The 13,939-nt window shown below is 40.4% G+C and overlaps 1 protein-coding gene across 1 annotated transcript; it reads left to right on the forward strand.

Moving 5' to 3' along the window:
* The first annotated feature begins 211 nt into the window (after positions 1–211).
* On the forward strand, positions 212–11,136 carry ZNF3 (zinc finger protein 3). Its single transcript, XM_072641453.1, is given in 7 exon segments — positions 212–370; positions 5,698–5,776; positions 7,196–7,287; positions 7,598–7,724; positions 8,254–8,367; positions 9,198–10,190; positions 10,193–11,136. Coding segments are annotated over 6 exon segments (1,494 nt in total). The 5' UTR covers positions 212–370; positions 5,698–5,721; the 3' UTR covers positions 10,306–11,136.
* The last annotated feature ends 2,803 nt before the right edge of the window (positions 11,137–13,939 follow it).

Raw genomic sequence — 13,939 nt, forward strand, 5'->3', positions numbered from 1 at the left:
GGCGGGGATGGAGGAGACGGCTCTGTGGGTGTCCAGGTCCGAGGCCGCGCGGGGGGGGGCGGTGTCGCAGCGCTGGGGGGGAGGGGGGGGGGGCGCCGCAGCGCGGGAAGGCGCCCGCCCGGCACTCCTCCTCCTCGCAGCTCAGCGGCGCGCCGGAGCACCGAGGAGGAGACTTCCGGATTTCCTAGAGTGGTCGCGAAGCGACACCCGGAAGGGAATTGGGAGAGAGCTTCCGGCCATTGTTCTGTCCTTCTGGCGTGCGTGGCTGGAGTTCGAAAGGTCCTGCCTGTTTCCCGGTCCTCTTGCCTCTCGTCCCCGCCGCCTACGGCTGGGTCCTCCTCTCTTCTCCCTGGACTGCTCCGGGCTCGGGGTGAGCGGGCCGGGGGCCGAGCGCCGAGGGCCTCGAAGGCCCGGGGGGTGCGGGCCGGGGGGAAGGAAGGGTCTCGGCTTTGACGGCCACACGGGGTCTCCCAAACCGGCCCTGGGGGTGCCTCTCCGTCCGCTTCCCCATCTCTCGTTCCCCGTTCTCCCCTTTCCCCCTCCCCCAATCTCCAGAAACCTCTCCCGTTTCCCTCCCCTCTCCTCCTTCCATGTTTTCTTCTCCACTCCCCTTTCCCTCCCCGTTCTCCTCTCCCCACTTCCCTCCCGTTTCTCTCTCCTCTTCCCTCCCACTCCCCTCCTCTTTTCTCTTCCTCCCTTCCCCTGTTTCGCTCTATTTTTCTGTTCCCGTTCCCCCTCCCCCACCCTTGGTGAGCCCTGTGTCCTTCCTGTGCGGCGTGGGGCTGTGGCAGAAGGGTCAGGGTGGGGGCTTTGTGGGGTGAACCTTCACAGTGACTTCTTCGGGGCTCTTTTCAGATTATGCCAGGCAGGGAAAAAAAAAATCCAACCCGCTGGGGTATTTAGCACCTCTAAGAGCGTTGCAGCCTCTTGGCCGCTCCCAATACTGGTAGTGACCGTAAGTCATTTTTAAGATTTATAAAGCATTTTCTTCACAAAGGCCCCGCGGGAGGTAAGTTAAGTAAGTATTATTATTCCGGTCTGGAAGAATAACGGAGATTATGGATGATAATATAGAAACTGAAGCTTGAGAGGTTACCTGACTTGACCAAGGTCACCGCCAGGATTCTAGCACGGGACGCCCTACTTCTTTCTACTTTTACACGTTATCATAACTTAGGAAAATATTTCATTTTACCATAAACTACTTGAGACTACAGAACGTAACCGTGATCAAAACAAGAATAATTGCTAGAAAGGAACCTTTGAGATTGTCTAGTCCAACTTCATTTTATAAATGTAGAACCTGGAGGGGGAGGTTATAAAGCAGTTAGGCAAAATAGGTCTCTTTAAACTATTGGATGAAAAACCTGAATGTAACTTTACATAGGAACACAGTAAAAGTGATTCCTGAATTTGCCATTCCGTGGCTCACTGGTTTGGAATCCTAGCCTTCCTTCAAAGCTTTTAAGTCAAGTACTACGTCCTACGTGAAGCTTGTTACATAAGTTTCTTCTTATAAAATCATTCATTAAAATATTTGTAGTCTTGACACAGTGCTAGAAACATAGTAGTTGCTATAAATGCCTATTCCTCCTTTACCTTCCCCTCCTTTTATGTAACTGTATCTATGTTGTATTTCTTCCGCCTCTGCCCCCTCCCCCCAAGGAATATAAGCTCTTTTGAGGGCATGGGCTGTTTTTTGGTTTTGTTTTGTTTTGAAATAGCCACTGCACCTAGTACAGTGTATAGAATAGGTGATTAATAAATGTTGAATTGAATTTCTTTGTAACAAAGATGGACACTTACCCTCCTGTAGCAGTCTTTGTACCAAAATTTTCCTCAACCCCACACAAAAACGAATCCCTAATTCAATTAATGGATGCCTAATGATTCTTCTTAGTTGAAAATACCCATTTTCCCAAAATAACAAAAATTAGTTGATGTCTTAGATTACAATAAATGGCTCACCGGTTAAAAATGAAATTTTTAAATTCTGTTTGTTCTCACACAGCATATGCATCAAACAGAACAAACATTTCTCAGGTCAAAGACTGGGTTTTGAATTTAGGATGGCTGATGTTTTGGCCCCCTCGTATCTCTTGAGGGGAAGGGTGTCTTTGTGTGCTGTTCTTGCTACTGGCTGCAATTCTTGTTTTCAAGGAGTGAGATTGGTAAGTGCATTGGGGAGATTCTCCCATCCCCCATGAGGATTCTTTGAGATAGAGCATAGGTCCCCAGCTGTTGGGATGCAATGCAGACTTTCACTTCCGTTGGAAAGTGTTGATTGTGCCAAACCCTGGGGACTTATTCTGAAGAATGTCTTTTAACTTCCACCTTTGTTTTCTTTGTAACAAGGAGTTCATCTGGGCCTTATTCTTTATCTTTTGGGGACTGTCAGGTGGAAGTGATTGTTTTTGCTCTGCTTAGTCAAGTTTCTGTCTCAGTTCCTCATTTCCTTTTATCACAGACCCTTCTCCTGAATGGATTTGGCATCTTTCATGCTGAAGTAGTTTTAGAAGTAGTAGAAATGAATAGTGAGAAGGTAGGTGGCTGCAGGCTAAGAAAGAATGTCTCCCTAGACAGGAGACAAAGATGAGAAGTTTTGTTCACCTGAGTTCTCTTCTGGGCCTGACTGGAGCCTAGAGTTCATCAGCTTTTTATGGTGGGAAGAGCTCCTTAGCATGTCCCTATCACTAGTACTTGATAAGCAGAATAACATAATGGGTAGAGTACCAAACTTAAGTCAAGAAAATAAAGACTTGAAATCTGCCTCAGATTTTCTAGCTGTGTGGTTTTGGGCCTCTTAGAAACCTAGTTTCCTTATCTGTAAAATGACTATAATAATACTTATTACTTATACTATAATAATAGTGCCTACTTCAGGAGATTGTGAGATCTTTACACTTTGCAGACCTTAGAGAACTTCATCAACGTGAGCTATTATTTCTAGGTATGTGTCTGAATTGGGATATTATAAGGATCTCTGTGGACACCAAACCATCTCCTGAGTATTTTCCCTCCTCTCAATGCTATGTTGAGGTAAAAAGTTGTTTCTGCTTTAAAAGGAAGAGGACAGAAACCAGTTTTCATTGTTTTTGGTATTTTTACTGAGATGGATGCCAAACCTGCTTTAGGTCTCGGTCACAATTAAGTCTTAACTTCACTCCTTGGTATTACGGCTAAAAGAGAAATCTCTTGCGCGCATAAGGGCAAAAGTCAGTCAATCTGAATTGTGTCAAAAAGCATCAAGGGATAGTCCCCTTCGGTGTTTGACTACCGTTCAGATCTAGATCTAGAGCTTCCACCTGGAGATAGAAGCTTTATTCTGACAAAGCTTTTAGTAGCAACTAGGAAAGAAAGTAATAGGAATGATAAAGCTAGAACAATATAGAGTCACATCTTTTCTGATGTGACAATTCTGAATAATCTTCCCCATTACAGCTGTCTCCAACACATTTTATTAGCATTAGCTAATACTGTGACCCGGAGAAATTTACAGCGGAGGAAGGAGGAGGGTTAAAGGAAGACTGCTCCCTGAACAGCCAAAAACTCTCAGAAAACTTTGCCTCAGAAGAAAAGGCAGATGCTGCTGCCCACAGAATCTGAAAAGATCCTGTCACATGTAGTGTGATTATGAATGGCTTATAAAAAGTGGTTTGAACCCAAAGATGAACTTAAAGGAAGGTTCTCTAGCCCTTGGACCAGGGGTGATAGTTCATAGAGTGAGAAAAGAGGAAGAGTTTAATTCTAAATCTAGAAGGGTTATAATTCTTGTGTAACCTAGAAAAGTGGTGTTGTTTTTAAAGTTATAACCTAAAATAACTTCATGGGGGGAAAAAATCTTGATGAATTTAAACAATTGACATCACTAATGTATATTAAATGTGTACTCATTTTTTAAACTTAATTCTATATAAACATTTTCATATGTACATAGGCATTTATTTTTAATAGTATTATAGTATTTGTGCATTGGGTTGTTTATGATTTTTTATTCATAAATAATATTTTCAGTGGGAGTGATTTGAGACACACAGGTCCTCTTGGGACTTGGAAATGAAAAGGAAATCAGTTAGTATTGATTACTTTGATTTATTTTTAGTTTGATTATAGGATTAAATTCCTTTCTTTAGGAAAAGCTAGCCCTACAGCTAAGACAGATTGACATAGTTACTTAAGTCCCAGTTATCTATAGATTTAGTGAATAGATAGATTGAGAAGACTTTATCATTTAGTAGCAGATAATTTAAAATGACATAATAAAATAATCATAGGATTACTCTTTTTAAAAGCTGTTTTCCTTTGTAGCAGAAAGGGGGGGTTGATCAGAGGCTAAGTTCCCTTTTCTGGTAGCTGGAGAAAGGTTAGCCAGAGGTTAAGTTCCTTTTTCCAGTCTTAGTGGATAAACTCCTTTTTTTTCTTGAGTTAGAGTCAAAGTTGAGTAAATGGAATCCTCTAAGAAAGATTGGGGGGAGGGGGAGAGAAGGGTGATTGCTAACTATTGACCATAAGTTTGTCTTTCCTAGTATGCTTTCTGGTTACAAAAGGCACCATCACCTGTAAGGAAAGGACTTCTGGGTAGGATTAAGAAGAGCTGGGAGAAGCTAACTAGTCAGGTGATCTGCTTTATCCAGTTGATTTATATTCAGAACAAGATTCTGTCATTTTTTATTCCTCTTTTCTGTTATTAAAATCAGCTCAGTATATCATTTGGGGTCTCTGACCTCTGAGGAGTTAGGTGACCTGATTTGATATGCAAATACTAGCTTTGCATATTAAATCATAGATGACTTGGTAACTTTGTCCTGGATTTCCTTTTTACTTTAGATAATTTCATCTGAAAACACTAGTCTTGTTACAGTTGCCCTTTTCCTGGTATTGTTGATATAGTGAAAATAGCATTGAATTAGAAGACTCACACTGTCTCAAATTTAGAAGAAACTTGAGAGACACTTTAGCCTTGTGTGTACCTGAACAAGAATGCCCTCTACAGCGTAACAAAAGAGTGATCGTCCAGCCTTTTCTTGAAGACCTTCCTTCAGTCAGCTCTCTTGAAGGAACTGTCTCACTTTTGAAAAGCTCTAATTTGTAGAAAGTTTTACCATACATCAGATCTAAAAAAATTACCCCTCTGCAGTGTCTACTCATTGCTCCTAGTTTTGACCTCTGGGCTTTGAACAGGGTCTATTCCCTTTTTTTTTTGTGACAGCCTTCAAGTAGCTGAAGACAGCTATATGTCCATTCCTCTTTAAGTTTTCTCCAGGCTAAACATTCTGTTTCCTTCAGCTAATCATCATGTGGCATCATTTTTAAGCTCTTCCCCATCCTTTTTGCCTTCCTGTGGATGCACTGCAGTTTATCAGTGTCTTGGAGATTGTGACATCTAAAACTGAACGTGATATTCTGCTAGTAGACCTGGCTGAGTTTGAGTCCTTGCTCTGTAACTTGCTTATTGTGTGACTTTACTCAATAACTTAATGTCTCTGAGCCTCAGTCTTCTTTTTTGCAAAATAAGTAATACCTACCTTTGTCAAATTGTGCTGAACTGAGATGTGAATATAATTGTATTTGTAAAGTATTCTATAAACAAAGTATTCTGGATGCATTTCCTGTGGTTGTCTTCCCTTAAACTTTTTTTCCCATTGTGTTTTCCCAGTGTTACTAAAGACACATTCCTTGTGTTTTGTACTCTGATAGAAGACAGGAGTTCCAGAACATCCCATGGAAACACAAGCTGATTGTGTGTCTCAGGAACCTCAGCTCCTGCTTGAGAATGGTGAGGAGCATAGATTCCTATGAGAGATAGAAAACTTCATCCAGTGTGGTGAGATAGAGAATGATGGCAGTGCAGAATAAAAGGGTCAGTGGCCAAGCATGGGCATCGAGAAGGTCTCAGCAGCAAGTATTATTTTAATTGAGAATTAGAATTCTCTACTGAGGACATTCTTTCTATGAAATCCTGGTCTTTTCTGTCTGGATTAGTTAAAATTAGCAGGCTAGAGACAAAGGAGAATCATTAGTCCTACTAAGTCCTGCCCCTTATGTCATCTTGCTGACTCCATTTCAACAGAAGCCTGTGCTTTTAAAGACTTGGAATTCTGAAATGTGTGACTTGGGATTATTTCTTAGTTTACACACAAGAGGTGGAAATAATTGGTTGCCACAAGTATATTATATTGATTTTTGCCTCCCATATAGACTGTGAAAACTCAGTTTTCATTTTGAATTGGTGTGGTATTATTTCACCCATAGTGGGTGGCATTTCTTGTTTTCTCACTCATCGTTAGGATGCACTGTACAAAATCATAGTAAGTGCCTGTGTATATGTATATGTTTATAGTCTAACTCATTGGTACACATATGCACATAGAAGTTATTCAGTAAAAATCATGAATTGAGCACATAAATAAAAAATATTTCCATTTAATTATATACTCTCTGGGGGAAGAGAGTTTTATATACTCAGCCCTGCCTGGGCTAGTTGAAGTTGTTAGCTTTCCTTTTAGACTGATTAGGAATGGAGGAGAGACGGGTGAGTGGGATGACCAGAGTATTTGGCAGTGCTTACGATAGGACAGAAATAGGATGAGACAACCCTAAGGGAGCATTGAACTGGTTTCCCTAAGAGAGGATAGGCTGGGGAGAGAATAGAAGAAAAGTGAGATGGTCCAGATGGCCTGTTGAAAAGTTCATATCCAAGGACTTTCTCTTTGGACTTTGCAGCTAATCTGCGTAAGAAATAGTGCAGGAAACGGTCACTGCAAGGATCTAAGTCAAAGCAGAATTTCTTTACGTCTTGAGATGTACGAAAAATGATTGCTTTACTCCTTGTGTTTAAGAAGCAGAGTGAAAGGCTAACAGAAGTAAGATGTGCATCTCAGTGGAGTTTGCTTGGCAATAGGACATGCAGTTTAAGGAACACTAATGATAGTATTGAGTGGAAATGATTTTATGAGGCTAGTTGAAGGACAGAAGTTTTAGAAATTAAGTTTTTAAGGACAAATGCTCTGAGAGATGTGTGGCTCTACAAGTACTATATGTACTTGACAAAAGCTAGTTGAGAATTTAAAATTCACCACAAGTGATGTATGTGGGTAGAAAGTCTTCCTGGGTGCCATTGAATTTCTTTTATTTAGGTTGGGGGAGTGGCAGGGCAAAGATAAACTTATTTATTACTTCTTTTTTCCCCCCTCAGCTCCACCTTCTCCCAAAGTTTCTGCTTCTCACGATAAAGGTAACCTGGGAGACCAGATGTTGGCAGCTGCACTTCTAAAAGCCAAGTCCCAGGTAAGCTGTGGTTTCATCTGTCCCACTCTTATCTAAAGGTGACATTGTCTCTTCTTAACGAAAATTTCCTACCAAGTTACATCCTATTTTGGTTCCTGATCCCCATTTCTGTTCCCAGGTATGCAGTGCTTTCTTGTTGGGTGAAGGAACTCTGTATTTGCTGTTTCCTTACTCTCTTCTGGTGTTACTTCATTAATACTCAAGTCACATCATCACCCTACATGGAACTCTTTACCCAATATTTCACTTCCTAATGCTTACAGCTTTATCCCATATCCTTAGAATTACATAGAGAAACATGTTTTTACAGGAACTGGTGACATTTGAGGATGTAGCTGTATACTTCATTCGGAAGGAATGGAAACGTCTGGACCCTGCTCAGAGGGACCTCTACAGGGATGTGATGTTGGAGAATTATGGGAATGTGTTTTCACTAGGTAGGAAATATCTCCCTGGGGGAAAAATGTAGCTGTCCAGTCGGTGGAAACATTAAGCATAGGATTGATTTAGTACCAGTCCTAATCTTTCATCCTTGGGTCCTCCCAGGAAAGTTAAACATTGAAGTCCATTAAAATGGAGAAGGGTGAACCCTTTTCATGTGAAAATATGCTGACTGGCTCTTCTGCTATGTACATGAGAACATTGTTGGGTTCTAGCTAGTTTCTTGCCTCCTCATATGTAAGGTTACCTTTAGGAGACCTATGTCACCTTGTTCTGGCTCTAATATAATTGTCTGTACTTAAACATTTCCTAATAGAGGGAACATAAACTTACCCTTGTAGGAACAGATTATGAACTTAACCTTACCTCAACTTGCTTTTGAGAGCATATTTTTTTTTAGTCCACCCACTATATTACTTTTTTCTCCCTCTGCTCTCTGTAGATAATGGGAATAGGATTGAGTCCTGGGACAGCTCAGTTTGAGCAGCACAAACTTTTCTGTCAAATTTCTTTCCTTATGGGCAGGCTTTCCATTCCCAAATCCTGAGATAATCTCACACCTGGATGGAGAAGAAGAGCCTTGGGTCCTGGATTTGAAGGGAGCTGAAAGCCAGGGACTCCAAAGTGCCTCTTGTATCGGTAAGTAAGGGACACACAGTCACCCACATTTTTAATCTTTAAATGATTTGCAGGCTTAAAATGCTAATTATTTAGCTCATTCATAGTTGTCTCCTTTGCTTTGAACTTTCTATAAAAATCTCGTGGTAAAAAAAAAATACAGAATGTAAACACTGAGGTTTTTCTACCCTGACAGGATTAATGTGCCCATATAAGCATGGGTCCTCACATGCAGTAGTAGTGGACCTAACTATCTTTTGCAACTCCTTTGTTTTGTATATGTGGGGTAACTAATTGTAAGCAAACCAATGACTGGGTTCTGCAGGAAGCAGTAGAGCCTCATCTTCTTTGGTATAGTTTCCCCACTTCTGCTTATCAACTTCTTTGTCTCTAGGACTCTGTGACAGCTTTTCCAATCACAACCTCCCATAATTATGTGTTCCCTTTGATTGCTCTACTGGCTTATTCCCACATTTTACTTGATAGGTTCTTCTTCATCTTTTACTTTTTTCCAGCTTGCCTATTTGTCCATTGACTTCTCTACCTAATAGTTTCTTTCACTGCTATAGCCCATTGCCTGTTCAGTTCCATCTCCTTGCTTGGCTTTGAGTGCTAACATGAATACTTCTGGACTTTGGTGATCTTCACCTTCCTTATTTTCCTTAACCAGAAAATCCATATCTCTGTTTTGTCCTATTTTCCCAGCTCTTCTGTGAAACCTCTTTTGACAGGCACATAATAGCTGTATGTTCCTTATCCTGGATACATTAATGACACCTGATTTTTTTCCTTTTCTTTTTTAGTTTCTGTTCTTTTGACTAAAAAGAATGTTTTCTTGTTTATTGTGTCAGATGGTGAGACCAGAACCAGGAATGATCAAGAAATTTCTGAAGCTGCAGAATCACATGGGGTGATACTGGGAAGATTCCAGAAGGATGTTCCTTCAAGTCTCAAATTTGGAGAAGCCTGTGAATGGGAAGGCAATTTAGAGAGGCAGCTGGGAAACTCCATGGAGGAAAGACTGAGGAGAAAGATGGGAGATCTTAGACAAGTAATAGTTGAGGATCAGAAAAGCCCCACAGGTGAGAGAGTCCAGCAGTACAAAGAATTTGGGAATAGTTTCAGTCTTAATTCAAACCTTGTTTTACATCAAAGAGGTTCTGTGGGAGATAAACCCCATAAGTGTGATGAGTGTGGCAAAAGCTTTAATCGAACTTCAGACCTCATTCAACATCAGAGAATCCACACAGGGGAGAAGCCTTATGAATGTAATGAGTGTGGGAAAGCCTTCAGTCAGAGCTCACACCTTATTCAGCATCAGAGAATTCACACTGGAGAGAAACCTTATGAATGTAATGACTGTGGGAAAACCTTCAGTTGTAGCTCTGCTCTTATTCTACATAGGAGAATCCATACTGGAGAAAAGCCCTATGAATGTAATGAGTGTGGGAAAACTTTTAGTTGGAGTTCAACCCTTACTCATCATCAGAGAATACATACTGGGGAAAAACCTTATGAATGTAATGAATGTGGGAAAGCATTCAGTCGGAGCTCAACCCTTATTCATCATCAAAGAATTCATACTGGAGAGAAGCCCTATGAATGTAATGAATGTGGAAAAGCCTTTAGTCAGAGTTCACATCTTTATCAGCATCAGAGAATCCACACAGGAGAGAAACCCTATGAATGTAGGGAATGTGGTGGAAGATTCACCTATAGCTCAGGTCTTATTCAGCATCAGAGAATTCATACAGGGGAGAATCCCTATGAATGTAGTGAGTGTGGGAAAGCCTTCAGGTATAGCTCAGCTCTTGTTCGTCATCAGAGAATCCACACTGGAGAGAAGTCTTTGAATGTGATGACTATGGGCAAAGGTTCCATCAGAGTTGCTGCATTAAATATCAGAGAATCCATCCACATGAGAGAGTGAGAGTCTGCTGCCCCAGTAAATACATTTAATGCAAGAAAATGTTTGGTTAGAGTTTGTTCTTAGAGTCTGACAGACTCCATCCTGAGGATTATTCTATGAACATGAAAAATGTGGAAAGTTTCCTCTTAATTGGAATTCTGCCATCGTAAAATGAAGTGTATTGGGCAAGACACTCCAACCTTTGTTCCATCAAGGCCTTTGAAGAAGGGCCAGCAATCCTAGGTAGCTTTCTCCAGGACTGGTTTCAGTTATGAAAATAAAACTCCCCAAAGAATAATTGATTGAATGCTAAGCATAGAAAGGGACTCTTGTCCTGATATTTCTTGGAAAGGAGTTTGCCACTCACCATTATATATGTATAAATATACACCAGAGGAACTTTTTGGGAAGAAAGTAATTGAGAGATTTCATGACCTCATTTTTGGCAAGTAGACAAGATTGTAGAGGTGAGGATATTGATATTGTTAGGGAAAATATAGACTGTGTCTCAAAAGCTAGCTTTTCTAATACTTACTAAAGGGATTTCCTACCATACCACTGAAGGAAATGGGGGAGGGTAATGTGGGTCCCGAGGAATATGGTTATCACCATTCAGAGAGGAAAAGGTTTGGGTCTCATTTCTCCTTTTGGGGAAATACTGCAGCAGTTCTTTTTCTTGGGCCAGGAGGGTTTTCCAAGCTCATGAGATTGTTTTCTTAATCCTTATTTCCCCCCCAGTACAAACGAAATGCTGTTTCACTTTTTCAGTCTGTTGAAACAAATGTTTCATTGTAATTGAGTGAATATGAATACATTTTTGTTGAGGAGTCAAGGATTTCTTTTCTGCCCATCCCCCAAATAAACAGGAAACGTTAGCTATCTGTGGTTGTGGATTTGACCTTTTAAAAACCTACCCAGTTTGACCATACTCATTGTCCTTCATTTCTCCATTCCTTTTCAGAATCCCAGCACCAGTCATCTGTTTTTTGTGTATGCATGGAGCATTGTGCATGCACTGGGGGAGATGATCAAGGTTAGCTGAGATAGCCCTAGCTCTGGAACTTAGCCTTGTGGGAGAGAAAACCACATAACTAAAATCTGTGAGGAAGTTGCCAAATTGCTGACATATTGCACTTGGATGTTTGCAAAGTGCTTAATGTGAGCTCAGCTTCATTAACAACCCTCTGAAGTAAATTACTCTCATTTAACAGAAATAGGTTGAGAAAGATTTAAGTGTTTTGCCTGTAAATCACACAGCTAGGATCAAAGGGAAAATTTCAAGTTGATCTACTATGCTGTGTGCTTGCTCTTGGTAAAACAAAATGCTATGTTGGGGCTCAGGGGAAAAGGACCCATAAGAGGTGAAAATGGGGGTTGCCAAAGTCATCAAGGGAAGATGGCATTTGAGTTGGGTTTGAAAGTCTGCATAGAAATAGCATTAGTAAAGGCATAAGTGGGAGGCAAAGAAGGCTGGAAAAATAGGATACTGCCAGGTTGCAGAGGGTCTTAAATGTCAGGCAATCAAATTGACCTTTATTTGGCATTAGAGAGCCACTAAAGGCTTGATATGGTCAGGTTATGCACAAGAAATTATTTTAGCAGAACGGTGAATGGTGGGTTAGGGTGGGAAATAGTCTTGGTGGGTGTGGTACGGGCCTATGAAGATGACTGTGAACATAGGGAATGAATTTGAGAGTTGTTTAAGAGATAGAATTAGTAAGACTTTGTAACTGATTAATTAAACATGAAAGATAAGGGAGAGGAGGAAAAAAAGTAAGGTTCTGAGCATTAGAGGCTGCATGAATAGGGCTGCTACAGATAAAAATAAGCAAGAAGAGGAACAGGTTTAGGGGGAAAGAGTAATAGGCTGTTTTCAATATGTTGTGAGTTTGAGGTACTAGTAAGTACCTTGTAAGATATGTATCTAAAACTCAAGAGATCAGAAGTAGAATTAGAGATTTGAAGGTAACCTGCATAGAGATGATTATTGAAACATCAGTATAAGATTACTAGGAACGTATAGAGAGAAGAAAAAGGGGTCCATGGACAGGCACTTAGAACACCCACATAATAGGTCAGAAAGGATATAGGAGATGGGTGGTTAAGAAAAACCAAGTAGGATCTGTGACTTCAAAAAATTTTAATTAGTTTCCTTTGTAATTCTGTGTATTTTACTTTATACATTTAAAAACAACATTTTGAGAATGGGTCTATGGGCTTCATCTTCAGACTGCCAAAGGAGTCCATGACAAAAAAAAAATTGTTAGCCATTGGGATCTGAGTTTCAGTAAGGTATTGCTTTTGGAAAACAAACTGGGAGGGTCTGAGCAAGAGGGTGTATTTTGAATAAAATGGAATGTAAAATGGGTGAAAGTAGATCTAGGAAGGCTTTTTTTAAGTTTTAATATTAGAGAAGAATAATTATGGTGGTGATAATAGGCAGGTTGGAAGGAGTCATTGGAGAATGAGGAGCCAAATGAAGATCTGGTTGATTGATGGATTAAGTCTTGGAAGAGGCAGAAGAGAATGATAATGCATTTCCATTAAAGTTTTGCAAAGTATTTCTAGCCTATCAGGTTGAGGATAATGCAGATTTTAATAAATAATTTATGGAAGAAATGAGGGAAAAAGGCAGGTCAATGCTGAGAATGTGGAAAACTGGAGAGGAGTGATCCTGATGGTGTTACATGGCCTCAGTCTTTATGCATGGGAGAAAGTCACTTGATGGGCAACAAGAGTTAAGAGACAATTGGGAACAGTTGCTCTAGGGAATGAGGGAATTTAGGGTAGAGTTGGACTGTCAAGAATTTAAGCATTAGCTATGAGCCCAGCTAAACTTCTAGATCTCAAATTTTGGCTTTTTTGTCATCAGGAACTGGAAGGGAACCTTAGGAGTTATTCAGTCCAAGACCATCATTCAAAGATTGAATTTTGGTCCTACTCTGTGACTCCAAATTGAGGTGTTCTTTCTACTAAACCACGCTACGTTGTGCACGTGTTTATCACAATCCTCTGACAGGTATTTGACAGTATTAATATGAATTTACACGCATTTTTGTGCACATTCTACTACATCCCTCTTCTTGACTTAGTCCTTGCTCACCAGTACGCTTAATGGAATAATGGTAGGAGAGTGACTAAAAACCTTTTAGATAAAAAAGGGTTGGAGCTGGGTTTGCTTGAGGCCAAGAAATTTTAAAAGCACTTCTAGGTGGGTTTTGGCTTGGCTGCTCAGTTCAGAAGTTTCAGTTGATGGGAGTATTTTGCAGCGGTAGGGACCAAAGTTGAAGAAGACAGGTTGATAATTCAGATAGATTTTGGTGAACAGTTTCTGGTCTAGCTGTTACTCTGAATGCTGACTTCATAGCTAATATACTTTGCTTTGATGAATAACTATAATTGGACATTTGGACACTAAGTCATTCAAATGTGTGATACGTATACAGCACTTTGCTAGGCTCTATGAGGGATAGAAATAGGTAGAAGACATCCTTGTTTAGAAGGGAAGGAAAAAATAATTGTGTATAGTTAAATAGTAAATTGAATGGTACAGAATAAAAATGCTGGAGGTCAGAAAATGGAGCAATTAATGCTGGTTGAATTATTTGGGGAAAGTTTTCATGTTGGAACTGGGATTTGAGGTGAATCTTGAAGGTAGGGTGGTATTTATATAGACAGGAGATC

The sequence above is a fragment of the Notamacropus eugenii genome, chromosome 2, assembly GCF_028372415.1.
Source record: "Notamacropus eugenii isolate mMacEug1 chromosome 2, mMacEug1.pri_v2, whole genome shotgun sequence".
Classification (NCBI taxonomy): Eukaryota; Metazoa; Chordata; class Mammalia; order Diprotodontia; family Macropodidae; genus Notamacropus; species Notamacropus eugenii.